At 39.8% G+C, this 26,029-nt stretch overlaps 1 protein-coding gene across 5 annotated transcripts in view; it reads right to left on the bottom strand.

Moving 5' to 3' along the window:
• The window catches only part of LOC140734848 (fatty acyl-CoA reductase 1), a 157,108-nt gene that overhangs the window by 57,906 nt on the left and 73,173 nt on the right, over positions 1–26,029 (bottom strand). For all 5 annotated transcript variants that reach the window (XM_073059435.1, XM_073059437.1, XM_073059436.1 and 2 more), the window contains 2 exons: positions 2,638–2,804; positions 1,053–1,232 (listed from right to left, as the gene is read on the bottom strand). In XM_073059435.1, coding sequence (XP_072915536.1) covers positions 1,053–1,232; positions 2,638–2,804 — 347 coding nt within the window. The remainder of the gene's footprint in view (positions 1–1,052; positions 1,233–2,637; positions 2,805–26,029) is intronic.

The following is a 26,029-nucleotide window of genomic DNA, read 5'->3' as shown; positions in this document are numbered from 1 at the left end:
TCACCATCATATAAATCCTATGCAAACAGCATGTTACGCCACAATCACACTTTACACAATAATTTAAAGCCAGACCAGACTTTATTCAGAGCATAAAGTCCTCAATTTTCATTCTGGATTCTCTTTTGTCTGTTCTGACATGGAACATACAGGTAGCATCCAATACCATGAAAGGTGATCCTGTAAGCAAACTCTACAATTTTCATTCAGGCATGTGTTGTCTGCATCGCCAAAGGTTAATCAAACATGAAAAGGTTTTCAGAGTCAGTGTAATATTTGGGGAGGAGACCTGTATGAAAGGTTGGTGACCATCACTGGAAAATCTTTACCATGTTAGGCCTTTTTATGGTGGGTAGTTAACCGGTTCTACTTTACACCCCTAATTATGGTGAGCTCTCATTTACACCCAAGCTTATGATCCTAGTCCAAAATCCCCTCCCACTGAAAATGTACTGAACCAGATCTCCACATACTGATATGTCAACCTGACTCACAAATACACCTCCTGAACATTACACTGACCCACAACCTCCAATTTACACCTCTGTATGATTATACCTCTGACTACAAGCCACATCCCGTTAACTACTGATCACACTGTTCAGATACCTATTATACCCTCCAACTACCCCATTAATGATAATGCTTCAACAACTATCAGTTACACTTTCTAAGTATGTTGTCTGTCAACTCTACTCTCTGACCACTATTATGTTCTCTGACCACCAATCTCATTCAAACACAGATTGCATTCTCTATCACTCAATTATTTTTCTTTCTCCCTTTCGGTAAATTTACTTTTAATTTGTCTTTCTCCCTTAACGTATTTCTGAGATATACCTTTTGTCGTTGATTGGGCTTTACCATCTTTTAACCAACACCACCAGCATTGTTGTCATTCAGTTTCTCCTAGGGTACAGTATATCACTGACCTTCCCTTTTGTTCTCTTCATCCCTCTCCTTTATCTACAGCTGTCAATTTTCACACAGTTGATAGGAGGGGGAAAAAAAAGGGGGGAAAATGGATTAATACAAAACTATAAAAGACTTACTCTAAAGAGTCAATGAGTTTCTTTGGCTCTACAGCTGGAGGGTAGATGACCTCATCAACATGGTTCCGGTTGCAGTTGGCATAAGCAGTGGAGATGTGGATGAAGGCATCAAGCTTCTGCATCTGTCGGGCCAGCACCAAAAGCTGCTGTGTGGCCACTACGTTCAACTGGAGGGCATGTCTGCGCAAGACGAGAGAAAGGAAAGTAGGATCATTGACTGGAATAATTGATTTTCAAATTAGGGAAATAATTGCACACCGTTAATTCAGAAAAATAGGATTTTATATTCTTGACAGTTGCAAGGACTCATAACATGCAATTTTATGGTTAATTATAAAAAATAACAGAGCTAAGTGAATTTGCCAAATTAATAGCAGCTTGGATAAACTTGACGTAGTTTTCTCAGAATGGAGGCTAAGGGAAGGGGTGGTAGTGAAAGCAGATATGATAGTGGTGTTCGAGAGTTGTTTAGACAGGCATACGAATATGCAGGAGATGAAGGGATTTGGATCATGTGCACGCAAAGTTTAATTTGGATTCATACTAGGCACAGGTTCCTTGGACTGAAGAGCCTATTTCTGTGCTGTATTGTTTTTTGTGATAAAACTCTGAAATGGCTGATCTGTTCTCAATTTAGTAAGACGGAATACAGGGTGCACAACACTGAACAATGCAAGTTTAATCTCTTCATCTCATTTCAAATACAATTTCTGTTGCACTGCTATGAAGAATCAAGGGCTTAACTTTGAAATGCTGGAGTGTGAACTATCATCACAATAAGCTTAAACAACTGGGTGAAGAGCAGTATTAGTAGAAACCTTGAAGATATAAGATGCTCATGGCCTGGTAAAACTTGAATGAAAAGAAACCACTCATTACCCTACAATAAAAGACCTGTTACACTTCTTGTGTACCAGTTTGAGGTCAGAAATGGTTGCATTTCTCATTCCATAACTGAAAGGGAAAAGCCTGCTTTAAATTCTAGACTGTGACAGTTATTTTAATCAATTTTGCTAGAGATCTTGTACTGATAAATTATGCTAATAACCATGTATTTTCTTCATTAAAATGTGAAAGTGTTGTTTTCAGTTAAAAATGCACTAATTTCCATGATTTATTAAACCTTAGAATTGCTCTGATAAACTTTATAATGTGCAAAATATCAATGTTGTACACAATATCTTCCAATTAATAAGATCAGATTTTCTCTGGTATTGCTAAATCATATCATGAAGTAAATCTATTTTAGAATGTTCTTTAGCAGGATTAATTGTTCTTCATTAATAAAATAAATAAAAATAAAATAAATAAATATTCTTCATTTTTGTGAGACTATTAGGTGAAATTATCTCAAAAGTAGACCAGAAAGATTACACTGATAAGATAACCTACACAAGAGTTAGGGGAAAAATAAAAGTAACAGGGGAAAAAAAATTAAACTCAATTATTACCAGGGTTATAAACGGCAACAACTGAAAATTGTATGCAAAGTTAATTATTGGTACCAAATAACGGTAAACAGAAAAAGCAGATATTAATAAAATATAACTCTTAAGTTTGACAGGAAAGTTATTCTGGGACATACTTCAAAGGCTCATCAAATCGTATGGTGGCTGCACAGTGGAAGATTATATTAATGCAGGAGAGCAATCGTTCGGTATCTTCTGAGCTGATTGCCAGATTAGGTTGCATCAGCTCACTGCAAATAGGAATAATCTTTTTCTGGAAGTCTTCTCTCACCCTATCAAACAGCTGCAAAGAAAAACATTAAGACAATTCATTTCAATCTCATCTCATAAGCACAATCCTGTGTACTCTAAATATCAGAAATAAAAAAGAAAATGCTGTAAGTACATAAAATCAGGCAGCATCTATAGAGAGCGAAACAGTTAATCTGTTAGACTGATGACCTTTCATCAGTTGACTGAGTTGAAAGGTTAACTTTCTTCCCATGGCCCCTAAACTCCAGATAGACTGCCAGAGTTTTCTTATTTATAGTATGTAATTACCATCTCTAGTTTTGATGTCTGTATTCTTTGATAACCTATTGAACTTCTTTTCAAGTACAAATCACCAGTGCAGTTTGTTATTGGGCACAGCTAACTAGAAACCTGGCTTTGGGATGAGTTGGACCTAACTGGTTAAAAGCACGTCAGTACTGAATGGAATTAGTGTAACAGCAAGAAAATACAGATGCTGAAAATCTGAAATAAAAATATTAAATACTGGAAAAATTCAGCAGGTCAAACAGCATTTGTGAAAAGAGAAACCAGTTTTAGGTCAGTTAATTCTGATAAATACCCCTCACATTCAGCCTGATGTGCTGAATGTATTCAACATCTTTTAATATTTATGGAGTATCATTAATTGGAGCAGCTCTTTCAGTTCTGGTTGTCAGTGTCCTTTAGACGATATTGTCATTTTTGCATTAAATATACCCAAAACCACAAGATAATGAAAATCTGGAAACTGGGTTTAATTTTCCGAAACAAATCTGCTTCACTATGTGATGAGAAAACTCAAAATTTTAATACACCAAAAACAAATCAATAAACATTCAGATAGCCTAAAAACAAACTTCTTTAGAAAAGAAACAAACTCACAGCTTCAATAGAAAATACAAGTCCTTTATTTCTTTGCCCTTTAAGTTATAAAGGACAGAATCGTGCTTGCTCTCACCCACACATTCTTCTCATCCCACAGAAGATTTTTTCTTTTTATTGTATGGTCCTAGAGATCCAAATGACTCTTTGTAACACTGTCGTGGCTGTGCCACAATGCAGAGCACTTCATGGGTAGTAATTAGGTTTCAACTACTGGATACCGAGCATTATGCTGAAATCCAAATCAAAGTAAACCAGCAAACCAGCAGGTCAAGCACGTGTGCAGAGGCAAAGGGATGGTTGGTATTTCAGGTAAAATGCAACAGGATCTAATGACTACATTTTGCTGTTCGGATTTGCAGTGCTCTATCCCTACTAGTTCCAATTTTCCTACTGTAAAAGACTGAAAACAAAAACTGAGGGATATCTGGGAAGACACAGCCCTTTCCATCTTGGGTATTTCCACAATACTGGGGCTTATTTGTTCCCATTCAAACTTTGTGGCTTCTGATATGACCAATGTTTCATCTTTTCTCTCTTTATGGATTTTTTAAGATGCTTTGTTGGTCTTTAAAAGCTTCCCAGTAATTTGTCCAATATCATGTACCCTATCTATTGTTTTCATGCTCTCTTTGGCTTCCCTTGTTAGTCACAGTTGCCTCATCCTCACTTTAGAATACTTCTGCATCTCTGGGATGGGATCTCTAAATTTTTCCCCAGCAACACTAGCCATTGTTGCTCTGCTGCCATCCCGGCTAGTGTCACCTTACAATCAAATTTGACTAGCTCCTCTCCCATACCTCTGTAATTCCCTTTACTTCACTGGAATACCAATACATTTGACAATCTTCTTCTCAAACTGCAGGGTGAACTCTATCATATTATGATTCCTGCTGCCCAAGGGTTCCTTTACCTTAAGCTTCCCAATCAAATCTGGATCTTTATACAACACTCAACATAATTGCCATTCCACTAGCTCAACCACAAGTTACTCTAGAAAGCAATCTCACTGGCATTCCACAAATTTCCTCTCTTGGGATCCAGCAGCAACCTGATTTCCCCCCAGTCTACTGCATATTGAATCCCCCATGATTATCACAATATTGCTCTTTTAACAAGCCTTTTCTATCTTACATTGTAACTTGTAGTCCAATCCTACCCACTGTTCAGAGATCTGTAAAAAAAAAACTCCAAGTCTTTTTAGTCTTGCAGTTTCTTAATTCTACCCTCAAGGATTCTACATCTTCAAACCCTATGCCACCTCTAAGGATTTGATTTCATGTTTTTTTAAACCAACAAGCCACCCCACCACCACTGCTTATCTGCCATTTCAATACAATGTGTATCCTTAGAATATTAAGCTCTCAACTATGATCTTCTTTCAGCCATGACTCACAACATCAAACCTGCCAAGCTCTAAATGCACCACATAATCACCAACCTTATATTTGAATGGACACAATATACGGAATAACATTTTCAGTCCTGTATTCATTACCATTTTTGATTTTAACTCATCCTGCTGACTGCAATTTTACCCTATCATCTGCCTGTTCTTCCTCAGTCTCACTACACATAACATCTACTTGTATACCAACTATACCAACCTCAGCTCTATCACTCCGCTCCCATCCCCCTGCCAAATTAGTTTAAACTCTCCTCTACAGCTCTAGCAAAAATACCCACAAGGATATTGGTCTCCCTCGGGTTTAGGGGTAATCCATCTTTTTGTACAGCTTATGCCTTCCCTCGAAGTGATCCCAATGATTCAGAAATCTCAAACCTTGTACCCCCATCCCCCGCACCAATTCTTCAGCCACAAATTTATCTGCCAAATCATCCTATTCATTAATTATTGGACTTTAACCAGGCCAACCTCAGAAAAGTGCTGCCAAAGTTATACCAACATGTCTCCTGCTCCACTAGCGGCACGAATATACTTGACCACTACTACACAGAAGTCAAGGATGCCTACTGTTCCGTCCCATAACCTCACTTCGGAAAATCAGACCATCAAGCCATACTCCTCCTCCCGGCTTACAAACAAAAAACTGAAGCGGGAGGTCACGGTGTCAAAAGTGGTGTCGCATTGGACAGAGGAAACGGATGAGGTCCTCCGTGACGCTTTGAATCGGTGGACTGGTTAGTATTCAAGGACTCAGCAGCTAACCTCGATGAGTATGCCTCAGCTGTCGTGGACTTTATCTGGAAATGCACAGAGGACTGTGTGTCTCACAAGATGGTCTGGGTATTCCCTAACCAGAAACCTTGGATGAATTATGAGGTCCAGTCCCTTTTGAATGCTAGAGCTGCGGCTTTTAGGTCCGGGGATACCAGTCGCTACACGGAATCCAGGCGTGCACTCAGGAAAGCCATTAGTGGTGCCAAGGGTCAATATCGAGCCAAGTTGGAAGCCCAGTCTAACCAGAGGGACGCCAGTAGACTGTGGCAGGGTCTAAATAAGATCACTGTGCGCAAAGAAAAGGCTGGGAATATCAATAACTGCAGCGCTTCTCTTCCTGACGAACTTAACGTATTCTACACAAAATTCGAACAGAAGAGGAGCGTCCTGCCCCCTCCGGATGAACCGGACCTGGTGGCATCGAGATTCATCGTCACTGAGGAAGACATTAGAAGAGCCTTCCTGAAGATAAATCCAAGGAAGGCGACGGGCCCAGATGGCGTCCTGGGACGGGGGGCCTGTGCAAGCGAGCTAGCTGGAGTGTTTGCTGACATCTTCAACTGCTCCCTGCTTCAGTCTAAGATCCCCTCATGTTTTAAGAAGGCAACTATAACCCAGGTGCCAAAGAAAAGGAAGGTAGCATGCTTGAATGACTATCGACCTGTGGCTCTGACATCAATTGCTATGAAGTGCTTCGAGCGATTGGTTATGGCACACATCAACCATAACCTACCGGTCAATCTCGACGCTTTGCAATTCGCCTACCGGAGCAACAGGTCAACGGCAGATGCCATCTCTCTGGCACTACATTCCTCCTTAGAACACCTGGAGAATAAAGACGCATATGTAAGGCTCCTTTTCATTGACTACAGTTCTGCTTTTAATACCATCATTCCAAATAAACTGATTCCTAAGCTCTGGAACCTGGGTATTAGCACTCAGATCTGCAGCTGGATCTTCAACTTCCTCACAGACAGGACCCAGGCTGTAAAAATAGGGGACAAGCTCTCCTCTACAATCACTCTGAGCACCGGTGCCCCACAAGGCTGTGTACTCAGCCCCCTGCTGTACTCACTGTACACCCATGATTGTGCAGCCATGTTTCCATCGAACTCAATATACAAGTTTGCTGATGACACCACAATTGTAGGCTGTATCTTGGGTAATGATGAGTCTGAGTACAGAGAGGAAATTAAGAACCTGGTGGTATGGTGCGAAGACAATAACCTATCCCTCAATGTCAGCAAGACAAAATAATTGGTTGTTGACTTCAGAAGGAGTAGCAGATTGCATGACCCCATCTACATCGGTGGTGCGCAGGTGGAACAGGTCAAAAGCTTTAAGTTCCTTGGGGTGAATATCACAAATGACCTGACCTGGTCTAACCAAGCAGAGTCCACTGCCAAGAAGGACCACCAGCATCTTTACTTCCTGAGAAAGCTGAAGAAATTTGGCCTGTCCCCTAAAACACTCACTAATTTTTATAGATGCACCATAGAAAGCATTCTTCTAGGGTACATCACAACCTGGTATGGAAGTTGTCCTGTCCAAGATCGGAAGAAGCTGCAGAAGATCGTGAACATAGCCCAGCACATGACACAAACCAATCTTCCATCCCTGGACTCACTTTACACTGCACGCTGTCAGAGCAGTGCTACCAGGATAATCAAGGACATGACCCACCCAGCCAAAACACTTTTTGTCCCTCTTCCCTCCGGAAGCAGGTTCAGGAGCTTGAAGATTCATACGCCCAGATTTGGGAACAGCTTCTTTCCAACTGTGATAAGACTGCTGAATGGATCCTGACCCAGATCTGGACCGTACCTTCCAAATATCCGGACCTGACTTGCACTACCTTACTTTCCCTTTTCTATTTTCTAATTATGATCTATAATTTCAATTTTTATTATATTTACTTCGATTTGTACTTCAGGGAGCATGAAGCACAGAATCAAATATCGCTGTGATGATTGTACACTCTGGTATCAATTGTTTGGTGACAATAAAGTATTCACTGGCATATGGCAACAATCCTGAGATTACCACCCTGGAAGCACTGCTTTTCAGCTTTCTGCCCATCTCCCTATATTCTCTCTTCAGGACCTCCTCCCTGTTCCTACCCATGTCTTTGGTACTAATATGCCAGCTGGTGGCATAGTGGCATCAGTGCCGGACTTCGGAGCGAAGGCTCCCAAGTTTGAATCCAGCTGGCTCCCTTGCACGCTTTCCATCCATGCTGGGTTGAGGGTCGAGCTAGCAACTCGGCCTCGTAAAAATGAGAAAGCCTGCTGAAAAAAAACGCCGTCACGACGGCGTCCCAATGACTCCACTCGGAGTTAAGGGCTTTCTTTTTCAATGTCTTTGGTACTAATGTGTACCACGACTTCCAGCTGTTCACCCTGCTCTGACCATGGAACCTGGGAGGCAACATACCATCTGGGTGATTCTTTCATGTCCACAGAATCTGTTTTCTGCTCTTCTGACTTTTGTCAAAAAGCAGTGTGGTATATTGGGACAATATAGTATAGAATCGTTGTCACACAGACAAAGATGCAAAGCTCATCTCTTCATACACTGCATTAAAAAGGTTGATAATGGCTTGGAGGTCAATATGCATTTGAGACTTGCTCAAAGGCAAACATTAAATTCATACTGCAAGTTGTCTGATGAGATACAACATCATGACTAAAGGTGAAACAGCCTTCAATTAGTTCTGAAGAAAAACTCCACACCCACAGTAATTTTGTTGAAGATGAAACTTTATGGAGAGGAAGAAGTGGAAACAATGAAGCAAGCTTGTTTCAGGTTGGCCCTGTTCGAGGTGTTTTGGTTAGGATCACTGGTGGTACACCATCAAGCAGCAAACATGGAGACTAAATTTCTGTGAGCTGGTGAATTTGTGCAGATGATCAGCAGGCTGAAAATAAAGCCACATATTGTTTGGTTTTGCTCCCTGAATTTCACATCAAAGGGGCATGTGACAAGATGAAGCAGGAGCCATTCAGCAGTTATGCACAAACAAACGGGATGCTCTCTCAATGCAGCAGATCTATCAAAAGTTTATTGGCTAGTTAGGGGCATTTTAAAACTAACATGTTTGGAGTAACATTAAAAATTGCAAAAATATAATTAATAATGAAAAACAAATTATAATACTAACAAAGAATGAAGTAATAAATCATGCTGGCCCCCCTCCTCAGTATGTCAGTAGGACTGTGTCATGTAACACCATGGTCCTGAAAAATATTGTCTCATTTTTACTATGTACTGTACCAGCAGTTATGGTCGAAATGACAATAAGAGTGACTTGACTTGAGGATGCACAAAAGTCCCAGACACGCTGAGCTGCAAATGGCTGATTGCCTGTAGTTCCCTTCAGAACTGCCAGCTATTAGCCAATGGCTCGGTCTGCTGTTCATTTTAATGCAGACAATTGTATTCTGTCCTATCACTTAATTTGGAAGATGCTACAATGATACTACTTATGAGATTAACAACAGTGAGCAGGCAATGTTTAAAATAATTAAATCAGCAATAAAGTTTTTAAATGAACTGAGATATGTAACAGATCAAATCTTCAAACATTTTTGCTGGAATAGAATGTTTCAGAAGAACTACAGATCTATGTCACAACAAACCATGATACCTTAATCACTTAAAGTACAATTATAAAAAGGACACATACAACACTGGCAGCCAGCTAGTCTACCCTTCAACATTAACAAAACAGAATGTTCTGCCAATATTTCAACATTATTTGCCATTAATAAATTTGTATCCGGGTCTGAGTCATCACAATTACTGATGGAGTTCAATTCTAGGCTAAAGAGGAATGATCTCAAAATGTTTTCAAATGAGTGGCAAGGACAATGTTGATGGAAACTGAGCACAGAGAAGCAGTAAAATTAGTTAAAATGCATGAGGCAGACAAAAAAGTAAACAATGTCCCTTCAGTGCAATTACAGCATTTGTATGTAGGGGTGGGAAAAGGGAAATAAGAATTTTTTAACTGAAGACACCTTGTTGGATACTCAAATTCCAGCCAAGTTCCTCTGGTTAAAGTAGAGGCAACAGACTTAAGCTAAGAATGTAAACTATTCCACTCTAAAGATGTTTCTTAAACTTAATTCTTAACTTAAACTTTAAAAAAATTTCTTAAATGGTCTTCGACCATCCCATGTTACTTCACTCCTGATGAAGGGTTTCGGCCCGAAAAGTCGTCACTACCTCCTCCCATAGATGCTGTCTAGCTTGTTGAGTTCTGCCAGCATTTTGTGTTTTTATTTTTTTTTAATTATGTTTCTTAAACTGAGTGTTTCCTGCATTTTCCAACATCCAGAATATTCTGCATTTCTCAATTACAGTGCATTATTCTTAAACAGGAAAGTGCAGTTACCCGTAAAAAAAAACTATTTGTTTATACAGGTAGTCCCCAAGTTACGAACGTCCGACTTATGGACAACTCATACTTACGAACCGAGGAAGGAGAACGCCGTCCACCATTTTAAGTCAGATCACGATGCCGTCCGCCATTTTAAGTCGGATCGCGATGCTGTCCGCCATTTTAAGTCATTGCCATTGACACTGTGTTGAGTGTTTAACTTTGTATTTGGCTTAAATTTTTCTTAGTAAGATTCACCCTGACCTCGCCACCCCCCCCCCCCCCCCCCACATTCCGGTCAGATGGTGACGCAGTGAGATCAGTGCTGGGCTCAAGAACGGAGGTTCGATCCAGTGACAGTCTGCTCCCGTGCCGGGTTGATGTCGATCCAGTGACTCCCGTACCATCCGTGCTGGGTTGACGTTGAGCTCGCAACTCGACCTCGTAAAAAAAACACTGCCACCTCCAGTTTAAATTCCCACACGGAATATCGTGGAGGATCAAATACCCAGACTCAGCACAGCCCCCACTTGTCCCATTTAGCCTGTCTCAGTGCAGTGGTCCTTAGGAGCCAGTGGACCTCTGGACCCGCTGCCCACAGTGTTTCTGTTCCATTGACGGTAAGTGATTGCAATTAAAAATAAAGTGGAAATAATAAAGCGTTTGGAAAGGGGTGAAATGCCATTGGTCATTGGAAAAGCGTTAGGCTACAGTCGGTCAACAATCAGAACAATTTTAAAGGATAACGGATAAAGTGAGAATAATGGAGCATGTGAAACGCCCTGCCCTGATGAAAGCTACAATTATTACTAAGCAACGCAGTGGTTTAATTATTGGAATACATACGTTTCTTAAGTGTATTATATGCATAGAAAGGTAAAATATATACTATATACTAAGCCAAACGTTTGACGAACTGACGCTAAATAATACTGGATGTACTTGGTCCGACTTACGTACAAATCTGACTTAAAGACGAGCTCAGGAACGGAACTCGTACGTAACCCGGGAACTACCTGTAATGGCAAAGTGCTGAGGAACACACAACAAGATGAAGTGCAATAAACAAAGGATGTATGATTAGCCAACATGAGAAATACAAAAGTGCAATTACTCAAAATGATGCAGGATTTATTAAATCCAGTTGATCGAATGCTATGAAACCGCTGAGAACTAACAGAACCATGAACAAAAAGCTGGAGGTATTCCTTTATTCCCACTCGTTGCCTCTTGCCAGTCAGCCAAACTTTATCCATTCTAGTATCTTTCCTGTAATATCATGAGCTTTTATCTTGTTTAGCAGACCCATGTGTGGCACCTTGCCAGAGGCCTTCTGAAAATTCAAGTAAACCACATCTACTGCCTCACCTTTGTCTATTCTGCCTGTTATTTCCTCAAAGAATACCAGTAAGATTCGTTAGGTAAGATTTCCCCTCAAGGAAGTCTTGCTGATTTTGGCCTATTTTATCTAGTGCCTCCAAGTACTCTGAATCCTAATGAACTCTAAACATCTGGCTAACCACTGAGGTCAGGCTAGCTGGTCTATAATTTCCTTACCTTTGCCTCCCTCCCTTCTTAAAAACTGGAACGACTTTTGAGGTTGTTCAGACTTCCAGAATCATTCGAGACTCTAGTGATTCTTGAAAGATCACTAATAATACCTCTACAATCTCTTCAGCTACTTCTTTCAGAACCTTGGGATGTAGTCCATCCAGAACAGGAGATTTAACCATCTTCAGACCTTTCAGCTTTCCAAATACCTTCCTAGTAATAGCAACTTACTTCTGCCATTCTTAAATTTCTGGCATACTGCTAGTGTTTTCCAGGTGTTTCTAAACTGTTTCATACTAGCAACAGTCGTGTGTACTTGCATTGCCATTAGACTCCACACCATGCTTAGGGTGAACTGTTCTTAAAATACAGTAGTGCCAGGGGTGCGTCTGTGTGTGTTCAAAAATAGTAACTTTTTTCATTGATTGCACTGGACAACAAATAAATTTGAAAATGTTGCTTCCTCAATTTTTTTTTAAACCAGTATTTATGAAAGGCCATTTGAAGCTGAACACAAATATAATTTCAGACTACTTGTATCACATAGTAATTTGGAGAAACAAGAAATTAACTTTGTTACGTATTCGGGCAACAATAATATAGATGAGTTAGGCAAGGGGTTTTATAACGAATAACACGTTTATTAAACACTGATAACAAACCCCCTTCAAAAGTAAACAAACCCAAACAATGACCCGAGCTCAGCTGCTGGCAGCTGCTCAAACAGTCCTTAATAGCGTTGCAGTCCCAAACAGTCTTTAAAGCGGTATTGAAAGGAACTCAGTTTTTTTAAAACGGTATGTCGAAAGAAAGCAGTATTTTAAAACGATATGCCGACAGTTCAAAAGCACACGGTACTTTTAAAAGGAGAGACTTTTTAAAGCGATGTAAATTCTCTTCCACGTCGATGTCCTTCGATTCCCAGCGTCGAACTCCCACGTCGAATTTTATTAAATATAACAACTTAAAGTGACTGACCTTCCTTCCATAATATTCTCAATCTCCCGCTTTTTCCAGCGGAGACTATCGTGAGAATAGTAAACGAAATCCTTCCGAATGAGGATCACACAAGGTCGAAGTCAATCCATTGAAAATCGATTTTTCTCGATCTCCATTTTCCAAACTTCTCTTCACTCTCCATCAGCAAAGAAACCGTTGGCTCTGACCTTTTAAACTTTAGGCATTATATAAAACTTCATTTTTAACTAAACTGCGTCATCACATTAAATCACACAGTGATATGAAGTCATCTTGGCAAATCCAGCCACGAACTGCCCCACCTGACAGGGTGGGTCTTCCTTTTATACCCTGTAGAAAAAACCTGTCACATGACCTCTACTGGCGGGAAAATGACATCACTCCACCATTACCTCATGTCCAGTATAACTTCAACCCCAGTCACGTGACAAGGGTACCACTGTCACGTGTCACGGGTACGTAACAACTTTTATTGAATATAATGTATTTAATTGCATAACAGTGCTGACACTTTGCAATAGTTCAACTAAGCTAAAAATGTTTATATTTTTCATTTATACTCAGTGTCTGAGGCTTCTTGCTTAAGTGTCTAACAATAATCAGCCAGCACTGATAGACTGCAGTTGCCCTGATACCATTTCTCCATGACTGGAATGAACTGGTGAAACCATTCACCGTGCTCACCATTGACAAATGCCAAAATTTGCAGGGAAGTAGTCTAAATGGGAATGCAGAAAATGAATCTTTAGTGACATGTGCACTTCATGGTTTTGTATGCTTGAAACCAGCTGCATGTAGTTTGGTGCTCTGTAGTGCCAAGAAAATTTTCAACATTCTTGAATGCCTTCCATGTGATTTTCTCCGATCCCACTAGAAGTTCTTTGAATTGCCCCCCATTGATGATCTGTTTGATTTGTGGGCCAAAACACTGCCTTGGCATCAGTTACTTTGACTCGAATTATGAATTGAAATAACAGATATAGGCAAGTTTTAAAAAATTGATGCGTGATAAGGATCAGAATCAGATTTAATATCACCAGCTTGTGTTGTGAAATTCGGTAACTTAGCAGCAGCAGTTCAATGTAATACATGATAATATAGAAAGAAAAAATACATATATAAAAAGTGAGTGCTCACGGGTTCAATGAGCATTTAGGAATGGTATGGCAGAGAGGAAGAAGTTGTTCTTGAATCATTGAATGTTTGGCTTCATGCTGCTGTACCTCCTTCCTGACACCATCAATGAGAAGAGGGCATCCCCTGGGTGATGGAGGTCCTTAATAATGGACGTTGCTTTTCTCAGGCACTGCTTACATAGAACATAGAATAGTACAGCACATTACAGGTCCTTCGGCCCACAATGTTGTGCCGACCTTCAAACCCTGCCTCCCATATAACCCTCCCCACCTTAAATTCCTCCATATACCTGTCTAGTAGTCTCTTAAACTTCACTAGCGCTTCTTGAAGATGTCTTGGGTACTACGGGAGGCTAATAGCTAAGATGAAGCTGACTAAATTTATGACTTTTTGTAGCTTCTTTCGGTCTTCTGTAGTAGCCACACGACCACCACCTACTCCTGCCCCCTCCCCACATACCAGTCAGTGATGCAGCCTGTCAGAGTGCTCTCTATGGTACATCTATTGAAGTCTCTTCAAACTCCTAATGAAATATAACTGCTATTTTTCATGATAGACCACCCATAATCCATAAGATACACCCAGAAGTATTCAGGAAGCAAAAGCTTGGTTGTCCTGTGCAGTTGACGAGAAATAAAGTAGTATGACAATTCAGAACTGTTTTGCTCACTGTGGCTTCAAGTATTCAAGCTTGGAGATGCCAGGAAAACCTTTAGACATTATGGAGCAAACAGTTTTTAAAATAGTAAGTGAGTGTGAGAGTGTGTGCACACACACGCATATATACACACACACATTCATACACACACATGCATATACATATACATTTACATTTAAACATAAATTAAAAAATCAAATCAAATAACTAATGAAAAAGAGCAAAAAAAAATACTGAGGTAGTGCACACAGGTTCATTCTCCATTCAGAAATCTGATGGTGGAGGGGAAGAAGCTGTTCCTGAAATGTTAGTGTGTTTGGCTTCAGGCTCTAACTACTCCTCTTTGATGGTAGCAATGAAAAGAGAGCATGTCCTGGGTGATGGGGGTCCTTAATAATGAATGCCAACTTTTTGAGGTATCACCTTTTGAAGGTGTCTTCGATGGTGATGAGGCTAGTGCCCAAGATGGAGCTGACTGAGTTTACAACTTTCTGCAGATTTTAACAATCCTATGCAGTGGCCCATCCATACCAGACAGTGATGCAATTAGTTATAATGTTCTCCACAGTACATCTGTAGAAATTTGTCAAGTCTCCTCAAATTCCTAATGAAATATGGCTGCTGTTGTGCCTCTTTTGTAATTGCATCCATATATTGGGTGCAGCAACTTGAAACGGCACACTCTTTCCACTGCTGATCCCTTAAGTTCCAGAGAAGGTTCATGAGAATGATTCAGGGAATGAAAGGGTTAACATATGAGGAGCTTCTGATTGCTTTGGGCCTGTACTCACTGAAGTTTAGAAGAATGGGGTGGGGGGGGGGGGAATCTCACTGAAACCTAACAAATATTGAAAAGCCTAGATAAGTGAATGTGGAGATGACGTTTCCTATAGTGGGTGAGTCTAGGACCAGAGTGCACAGCCTCAGAATAGAGGGATGTCCATTCAGAACAGAATTAAGGAGGAACTTCTTTAGCCAGAGGGCTGTGAAGGCCAAGTCATTGGATATATTGAAAGCAGAGGTTGAAAGGTTTATGATTAACTGAGACATCAAAGGTTACAGGGAGAAACTTCCAAAGAATTTCTTTAGCTTAAGCTCTGGTTCATCACCACAACACCCGATACAATACAATACAAGCCTTTCCCCTAGTGGGCTAAACCACAAGCTGCTCTAAAGAGCAACCCTTTAGGCAATCTGCAAATTCTCTCTTGGTATCTAGCACTAACCTAATTTTCCCTAATCTAATAGCATTTTGAAATCCTCCATGACTGTCATAACATTTCCTTTTTGACATGCATTTTCTATCTTCCATTGTAATTTGCAGCCCAATCCTGGCTACTGTTTAGAGGCCTGTATATACTTCCTATTGGAGTATTTTTACCCTTGCAGTTTCTTAACACCATCCACAAGAATTTTACATCTTTCGATCCTGTGTCACATCTTTCTAAGGAGTTGATTTCACTTTTTTAAAAATCAACAAAACCACCCCACATCCTCTGCCTACATGCCTGTCCTTGTTATACAATGCGTACTCTTGGATGTTAAGCTCCCAACTATGACTCAGTGATGGCAACAATGTCATACCTGCCAAATTCTAACTGCACTACAAGATCATCTACATTATTCCATATAGTGTGTGGATTCAAATATACCACCTTCAGTCCTGTATTTATCACCCTTTACAATTTTGTCTCCATGTCTTTTTGTCCTTCCTGACAGTCTCACTACACCCTGCATCCAAGTTGTATACCTGGTGCAGACGTGGTGATCCAAGAGGCACAATTAACTTTCAGGCTCTGAGTAATAGTTATTCCACAATAGGGCAAAATGGAGGGGGGGGGGGGGGAGGAAGAAAGAGGAAAGAGGGCAGCAAAATGGAGCTGGAATTTATCTTAATACAGCAATCACAAATATTTGTATAAGTACTTCCATGGATGTGCAGTGGAGAGTATACTGACTGGTTGCGTCACGGCCAGGTACGGAAACGCCAATGCTCTTGAACAGAAAAGCCTACAAAAAGTAGTGCATACCACCCAGTCCATCACCAGTAAAGCCCTCCCAAGCACTGAGCCCATCTACACGGAGAGCTGTCGCAGGAAAGTAGCATCCATTATCAAGAATGCAAACCATCTCGACCACGCTCTCTTCTCACTGCTGCCATCAAGGTGGCAGCACAGGAGCTGCAGGACTCACCCCCAGGTTCAGGTTCAACCATCAAGCTGTTGAATAAGAGGGTATAACTTCATTCGCTCCATCACTGAACTGTTCCTACAATCTATGGACCCACTTTCATGACTCATGTTCTCCATATTTATTGTTTTTTATTTTTTTTTTGTATTTTCAGTTTGTTGTCTTTTGCACATTAATTATTTGTCCATTCTGTGGGGGTGGGGGGGGTGGGGTGAGTCTTTCATTAATTCGTTTGTGTTCTTGTGTTCACTGCGAATTCATGCAAAAATGAATCCCAGGGTTGTATATGGTAACATATGTACTTTGATAATTTAAATAGAACTTTGGCAACAACAATTACTGAACAGGCAGAAGATACAGAAACTTGCTCTTTCACCTTCAGTAACACGGGCACGAGAATCAGATTTCAGCTACTTTCATCAGTTCCATGGCAACTTGCAGGCAAGAGCCACTGGGTTCTGAAACTTAAAGTAATTGTTCTGCATAAAGCAATTTCATCTCAGGCTTTCCCTAAGGATATGTGAGTCGATGTAACCTAAAACAAAGATTGCAGACATCAGCCAAAGATATGCTCACAATGTTAAACATAAAGCAAGCATAAAGCACAAAATACTTCTGGTTTGTTCTCATGTTCATCCACCACATCTAAACCAGATAGAATCCAACAAAATCTGCCAGGTGCCAATCAGACAGAGTAAACATTTTGGGTTCAAGTCAGGCTAAGCTAGGCTGGGCTATACTAAACTAGTTCAGTGATTTCACCAGGTCAGGATGATTTGTTTATCATCTATTTGTGTGCCTTTTCATTCTCAAGCAACTTCACATAACAGTCAGTTCAAATTGGACAAGGGAGGTATTGCAAGGATTCAAGCTTGGGTCAAGTTTGGGTCAGTTTTAATTTTATATCCAAGATGACCTCCACATAAGCAGAGATGAGCCATCAAATCCTTTATTGGTAAGAGCACACAGTAGACTCGTTTACAATGTAGTCAGCTCACTGAATCAGTTGGAGGGTCCCATACACCTAAAGTTTTAGTTTGATTAATTAATCAGAGGAAGAATGTTTTAGGTCATGTGGTGAACAATGATCCCTCTAATTTGTAATGACCACTGTGCACTAAAACCTTGTGCTGTGCAGTTTTTTTGCCTAGTGACAACATGTGTGCACTGAATAATTTCTTCCAATAAAAACAGTATAAATAAGCCAGTATTAAAATCTGCAGACAAACCATTGCAAACTTCATGTTGTCAATGCTGCCTGCATCAGAAACAGGAAAAGGAAATGTGATTGTGTATGATCGTGAAATACACTTAACATATCAATGAGGTAGAAGGCATTAACCTTTAGTGCGCAGTTTAAATTCTTTTGTGCGCTAGTAGCAAAAGATCTGTGCGTGTGCACACATGCACACCTTACTGGGAACATTGGTGATGGACACGCATTTTACTGAGCAGATTAATGTTCCAGCTGAGCAAAATTTTAAAAAGTAGATTTTACTCATGAGTAAAATGAGAATAGAACAAACACAGCACTACTGACCACTACCCTAAGCAGGAGAAAAACACACTGCTCCATCAATAGCAATAAAGCTCAACAAAATCACAAGAGCACAAACATTCTCAAACTAAATTGATTTTACTTCCTAACTGTTAAATGTCTCCTCAACATGTGAAATAAAAAGCAGCATCTCCTTTATCTTATGGCAAAGTGCCACACAAATTTAAAGAGACATTTAACTGTTTGTTGATCACGTTTAAAAATTATTTACATTTCCTTTCTATTATCATTCCACCACAAGACAAACCTATTTGGTAGGATATAACGCTGCTGCTTTGGTGATCATTTGAGTTTCCCCGTCCTTTGAGCCACCACTAGCAGTCAAGCATAGACATCTGTCCCATGTTCATTTTTGGCACAAGCTTCCCAACTCTCCACCCACTGAACAAAATTGCTTGTATGTGAACAGACAAAGTGAATCATGCAAATAAATACCTGGTATCCTGAAAGCTTTGATGCCTTCATTCATTACAAGCCTAGTGTGCCAGTTGCATTTAACACTCCATGGCAAAAGATAGAATTATGGCTAGCACCATCTTTTAAAGACATGGTTGATGGCTCCAGTGTAAAGTAACAAAGCATTTTAAGAGCACACTCCAGACCTAAAAGCAGTCAGATCAAACTGAGCACACACCTAGAGGCCTCAATCCTGCAAACCACACTTTATTCCCCTCCAGTAAAAATTTTATTTCCTGAAAATAATAGATTTTTAAAAAACAGACTAGAAGTTACAAATGATAATGCCAGATAATTACTTAACAATCTAATTATTTTCACATCTACCTGCCATTTGTTTTACACAAATACACCCCTCTGAAAATGAAATGTCATACAAAAATGTTAAACATTAATTTACTATTATTACCAGCAGTAATCTCTAATCTCATGTGACAGATAACATACAAAGGAAATGGGTTAATGTTTGGGTGTGACCCCTAATCACATCCCTGGCTGGCAAAAGTGAATCACTAGAGAGCTAATACCCAATGTTGATTTTGTTGCATAGCAATTATAAATAGTAAACTTGTACTCAGAACAAATCGTACAGACCAGATTCTAAGCAACTGCTCAGCAAGAGCAAAGTATTTTTAACAAACTGAGAAGATCTGGTCCTCTTTCATAAATGAAGCCAGATATGTTTATTTTTCCAGCACACCCAATTGTTTGATACTAAAACTTAAATAAAATGTGACTAAGTTGCTGGAATAATGGCCCAATACATAAAACAAATGATTGGAAAGCATGAAATTAAATTCCCCATGGCAGCTGAAGAGTTTAAACAGTTCAAAACATAGAATAAGTATCAAAATCACAACCACATAAGCATCAGATAGCTGGAAGAATCTAATAGAGATTTCGAAAGATAGGGAACTTTTCAAAAGAGTTCTTTCACAAGTATCATTTATGCTCCAGACATCTACCCTCTTCAGCCCCATCACTATTTCATGAGATGAGATCACCTCTTCATTTTTTGGACCCTGCAAGATCCATCCTGCTAAGTCTTTCCTCAGTGATGTAACAACCCACACCCACCACCAAAAGTCAAACTTACAAAATTTTTAATGATGCTGAGTCTAAAGCAAGAATTAGTTTTGATAAAGTATCCAAAAGTACATCAGCACTCCAGGTGTGACCACATTAAACTCCTGAATGATTTAGCAAGTCTTCTTTACTTTTGTAATCTATTTCCTTTGCAATAAATATCAAAACTTTTACCAGCCCTGATGAAGGGCCTCTACCCGAAAGAATGGTGAATGGTAGTGTTTGGCACTTTGACCTTCACCACTCAAAGCACTGAGTATAGGAGTTGGATATTATGCTACAGTCGTACAAAACATTGGTGATTTCACACCTGTGTACTGAGTTCTGTGTAAAGTTTTGGTTATCCTGTTACAGGAAAGACATCATTAAGCTGGAAAGAGTGCAAAGATGAGTTATGAGAATGTTGCCGGGACTCTAGGGCGTAAGTTATAAGGAAGGATTGGGAAGATAACTTTAAACATAGGACACTGAGTGTGGATTAGAGATGAAAAGAAATCATGAGGGCTGCCTTACATAGATGGAAAAAGACCACGAGGAGCATAAATGGGGTGAATGCTCACCAGTCTTCTCCCCCCCCAAAGGAAAAGGAATAGCAAACTGAAAAACATAGACTTAAGGTGAAGGGAGAAAGATTTGAAATGAACGAGGGGTCAACTTCTTATTGCCAAAGGTGTGTATATCGAATGAGCTGCCAGATGAAGTGGTTGAGGCAGGTACATTAAAAACATTAATTTAAACATTTAAAAACAATGGCCAAGAATTTCTGCACAACGATTCAAAAAAAAAAATTGATATCCACAGTTAGAGCCAAATATCCAAAATTTGTGCTCTTCAGTTTAAAGAAATCTCTCAGAATCAGTGCACACACGACTCTACAAATCTCAAACCCTTTGAATGATGCAGTGATAGGTATTGATAAGCAAACTTTGTGGGACTATTATTAGTGAAGACTTTCATTCTTCTGATTAAAGCCACTGCTAAGCCTTCAGAAATGTATGGGCTGAAGACAGTATGGGAAATATATCTTACCAGAGTTCAACTAATAAAACACAGCAAGCTTTTTGACTAAAAACATCAAGTACTAATCTAACCCAAGGTGACAACTGGACATATGCTTCACCATCAGGTGTCAATGGACAGTGATTAGGACTTGCAAACCTGGCCAATTTTCTTCACTTTAACCTGCAGGTATTAATGACAATTCCAGCATCCCACTGCCACCCAGGATTTGGTTAACTCACTTAGCAATGTAGATTAGAAATAGGAACATTCCGACTGAAAGCACAATTCAGCGTCTTGCTAGTGAAAATGGCCAGAATATCAGTTTAGTTCTTCAATTCTCTTTGCTAAATAACCCTTCTGTGTCCAAAATAAATGTCTTTATCATCTTGACACTTCAGAAACCAAAGTCTTTTCACAAAAAGTTGAGTAATGTACTGAGCATGCTATATATAGAGAAGCAGTTTCAGTGACAGGTTACTATCGATGCAATGCTCCTCAGACAGGATGAAGAGGTCAATACTCCCCAATGCCATTAGGCTTTACAATTCTACCTCCAGGACTTAAGAACTTTTTAAAAGCTATTAATGCTTTTTGAGACGGTGATTTAGATGCATATCATATTTTTTTACTGAGTTAAGTATTGTATGTAATTAGTTTTGCTACAGCAAGTGTATGGGACATTGGAAAAAAAGTTGAATTTCCCCATGGGGATGAATAAAGTATCTATCTATCTATCTATATCTTAACTCTCATAATCAGTTGGTAAACTGGTAAAAGGATAACCCAATGCTCTACATATTTGGTTCTAGAATTCAGATTTCCCTGACTGTAAAGAAAATTGGATAGAGCGATTAATATACAAAATTCCATTTCTTGTCAATGTTATAATAGAAAATTGCCCTCATGAAGTTTGGAAGTGGAGATCACTCACTTCTGAACACAATCCCATCTCCTCCATTCTTGTCACAAGTCATTCTACGTAAAGATAACAATGTTTATTAAATCTTAAACACCAAGTCCCATTATATGCTGCTAATAGAAAAACAGCATTTTATTCAATGAAAATTGTAAATTAGGGACATGAAAGAACTTGCATCAGAAGCTATTTATTGATTATGGCCTGTTACGTTCCCCAGTAACCGGGTGACTTATCAGCAAAGATAGATGGGTCTGCTGAAGCCTGATACTACTATTTTCAAACGTTTTTATTTATAAAGGGGCCCAAACGCATGGTTAATACAAAACATTCAGATCATGTACGTCGTCACAACTCAATCTAAAGCACAGGTATAGTAATAATCAATCAGAAATAAGCTCTATCGTTGTCTAGGGGTAATGTAGATATATATTGTTTACTGGATATCTAAAAGTCTTTGCGGTCACTGCAGTTCCACCAGCTGCCGTTGTCGTGGTGTCGCGTTGGTGCACTTTTGTTAGAAAGAGAGAGAGAATGAAACATTTACCCGACAGGTTTTCCAACCTGTAGGAGGTAGTCGGAAGTCTTGTTGGGGAATGGACTCTCATCTGTGGCTTCCCCTGTAGTTAGGCCGTTCTTCCGTGGTGAGGTCGCCAATCCCAGGCAAGGAAAAGACGCACACGAACCCCACCACCGGCTGTCGCTCTCCAAACGCTGTCGCAGGAATTCTCGCGTATCTTCTGGTGCGTCTGAAGGGGTCCTTCCCCCCCCCCCCCAGACCCTCCTTTATACTTCCTCACAGGACCGCCGGTGTCAATCTCTCTCAACCAGCCCACTTTGCCCGAGGGCTTTACACGTGGTCTTCATGAGACAATAATCAAATAGTTGCTTTATTCTGCTTCCCAGGGGAACGTGGTCTTCAGCACGTCTCCCTCTCTCTCTTGGGTCATTTGACCCCCCCCCCCCCTTGACTAGGGCTCTTGCGAATCTCACAAAGGAGGGGGCTGGGGTCACAACAGGCCATTTTAAAATGGTCAATGCTATTGCTGTAAATCGGTTGACCTCAATATTCCAGCAGCGAAAAAACTGCTGGAGCAACTCAGGTTGAGCAGCATCCGTGGGAAGGACAGGAATGGGGGATGAATCACCAACGTCTCAGTTTGAGATTCTGCGAACAGTTCTAGAATATTAGCCCTTAGGCAGAATCTTTTTTTAAACCTTCAACTAGAATGACAACTGATGATAGTCATGAGAGCAGATTTCATCAGCTTCTGTTTATTAGTTCTCTGGCCAATTACCAACCCAGTGTCCTCTTCCATGAATGGAGGGATAGCCTAGTCTAGAGATCAGCTATTTTGTCAGCCTGTATAAGGCTGTTTTACTGCTAGGGGACTGCAGATCCCAGTAAAACTGGAAGGTGGATGGTGGGAGGCATGAGAAATGGTTGATTGAAATAAATCTGATGCAGATATTGCCTAGGACTCTAGTCTTCAACATGCTCAAGTCCTGGGGCTTGAACAGGGCAAATGGTTGGTGGTGTAGGGGATGTTGGGCTGTTTATTGTTATCTCATTGTTGCCAACTCAATTTCAAAATGCTGCCAGTGCTTTGATCACTCAGTACTCTGACCACATTAAAACTGATCAAGTAACATTATATCACTTTAACAGCGATCTTTGCATTTTTGACCTTGTGATTGAGGGAATGTTTTCTGACGCTTGTAATGTCAGCACTACAAATGTACAGTTTTGATTGCCATGACCATTTAGTTACACAGCTCATCACAGTCTTGAGTCTAAACACAAGTCAAAGAGCTGCAGTTTAACTGAAGTTTGCAAAGAACCTGGTAAAATTGATGCCAATGGGCATAAAGGGCAAAACACTCCAGACTCGAGCCAAAACTCAGGAGGCTACTAACACCAGCCTGAAGACATCACTTCTGAAGTTCTTCAGGGTAGTTCCCTCTACCCCAACCATATTTAGTTGCTTCATCAATGACTTTCCTTGTAGCATCAAGGTAAAAAAAAAAAGAATATTTTCAAACTTCTGCACAATATTCAATTCTTTTTACAGCTCCTCTGTAAATGAAGCAGTTCATGGTTGCATGCAACAAGACCTTAGCAACAGCCAAGCACGGGCTAACAATATTCACACGATTGACAATAACCATTTCCAACTGTGAATGCCTAACCACAACCCTCGGCATTCAATGGCATTTTGAGCAGAATCTCCCAACACCACTGACCAGACACTCAATTGGACCAGCTATGTTAACACTGTGGCTGCAAGACTAGTTTAGAAGCTCATATCTTTAGTAAATGATACTTTTCCCCATCAACTCATTGCTTTTCAACCACTGCATGAACAATCCAGGTGCCTGGTGATGATTGCATCTGCAAAACCACCAAACACCCCAGCACCAACCAGGACACAAACTTATGGAGGCTCCAAAATTTCCCACAAACAAGCAACTTGTATTCCTTAGAGAAAGAAGTGCAATAGATGCCAACACCCACTTGTATCAGTGTGCTTTCATCTTTTCCAAGTCAAAATCTTGTGACTGTCTCCCAAACGACACTATAGATTAGCTTCAGCACAAAACTGCTGGCAACTTCTCATGTACAGTTTAGCATGGGAAAATAACTGCAAACTACAAACGTACATTAATAACACTCATTTCCCCCAAATAACAAAGAACAAAGTTATTCAAATACCAAACCAGACTTTCTAAACTGTATCAGGAGAAAAACACCAGCTTATGCCTGTCCCTTATACTTGTAATATTAATTTAAATGCCTATATGAAATCACAACTTATTTCACCTGGAAATAAAAAGGTGCTGTAATGATATTCAAAAATCATACACCCAGTTACATTTTCTGCCTATACCACTTAGCCATTCTGTGTTAACATTTCCTACCATTAACTGATAAGCTTCCATAGGCAAAATATGGAATTATGGGGATGAAAAACTGTAACAGTAAAATATAACAAATAAAGACAGAACATACAGCTTCACAGGAACTGAATACAACTATGTATTATGGTCCAGAAGAGATCAAACTGACGTCATCTAGTGCTAGAATAAATGTCAAATTCCCAGAAGAGCAATGGGCATTAATTAGTCTTAAGCTATTATTGTCATTGATATCATGAAATTACAATTAAAGTCAAGGAAAGAGTCATCAAACAAATGCTAGATGCTAAGACACCCAATCTGCAGCAAGAATCTGACAATGCAAATTCTTAAGATCAGCTGAGTAAGAGCACAAATCGCGAATGGAAATGGGGAGGAAAAGGTTTTACTGCCCAAAAGGAGGCAAGGAATGCAAGTTAAAAGCTGTGACAATGCACACTATAATCATCTACTGTGCCTCAAAGCATGATTAAAGGAATACACACAGATGATTAGGTTATAGGCCAGCAACCTTGAGGAGTAAAAGTAGAAAGATAATAAAATCAGTAAATATAAGGGAAAGCAAAGCATTGTCACTGAACATGTTAAAGGAAGCTATTAAAGATCAAAGTTCAATAATTTAGAATATTATCCCAAGAAATATCAAATCTAGTATTTTCTCTTCTGTAGGTTTTTCTATGTTTAAATGGAATTTCATTGTATCATTTCAGTCTTAAAATCTTCAATGCCTAATCAATTAAATTACAATTGAGTCAGTTAACACAAAAATATGGCTTTATTGAAAAACAATAGGTCCCTTTTGAAGTATGCACCAATATAAATTACAAATTGAAAATTGGGTTGACATTGCTAAGAGGCACAATTGAGCCATTCTGAGCAGGCTGCAATTTGGACAGCACGAGTGGATTAGCCCTCCTGTTTCATGAGATGACACTCTCTGCTACAGCTCCCCCAGTACTCACATCCTTGCGGAATCAATTAATCATGTCTTTGCTGAATTGCATTCTTTAATTACACCAAGTGATTCTGTGCAAAGGTAATTAAAATATACCACTACAGAAAGCAAAAGGTAGCCTCTGGCAAAAATCAGTCAACAATGAGTAATCATTCACTTCCTGTGTTTAGCTTGTGAAAATGGCAAAAAGCAGAATAATTTCAGAAGTACTGGCCAGGAAATTCAATCACTCCCATCTTCCACGGTTCAAAGGAACTTGGTCTACGATCTCTATTGAATACTAGATTCCTGTCAGCACACAAAACTGTTGTTGGAGCTTCATCACACTTTGCTCTGTGCTCCCTGTGACACCATCATTCAATTGTACATCTGTGTGAGAATGTGACAATAAAAAGAATGGGGGAGAAA

Source organism: Hemitrygon akajei, chromosome 10 (genome assembly GCF_048418815.1).
Source record: "Hemitrygon akajei chromosome 10, sHemAka1.3, whole genome shotgun sequence".
Classification (NCBI taxonomy): Eukaryota; Metazoa; Chordata; class Chondrichthyes; order Myliobatiformes; family Dasyatidae; genus Hemitrygon; species Hemitrygon akajei.
The sequence above is the reverse complement of the archived record's forward strand: the minus strand, read 5'-3'. Positions and strand labels throughout refer to the sequence as shown.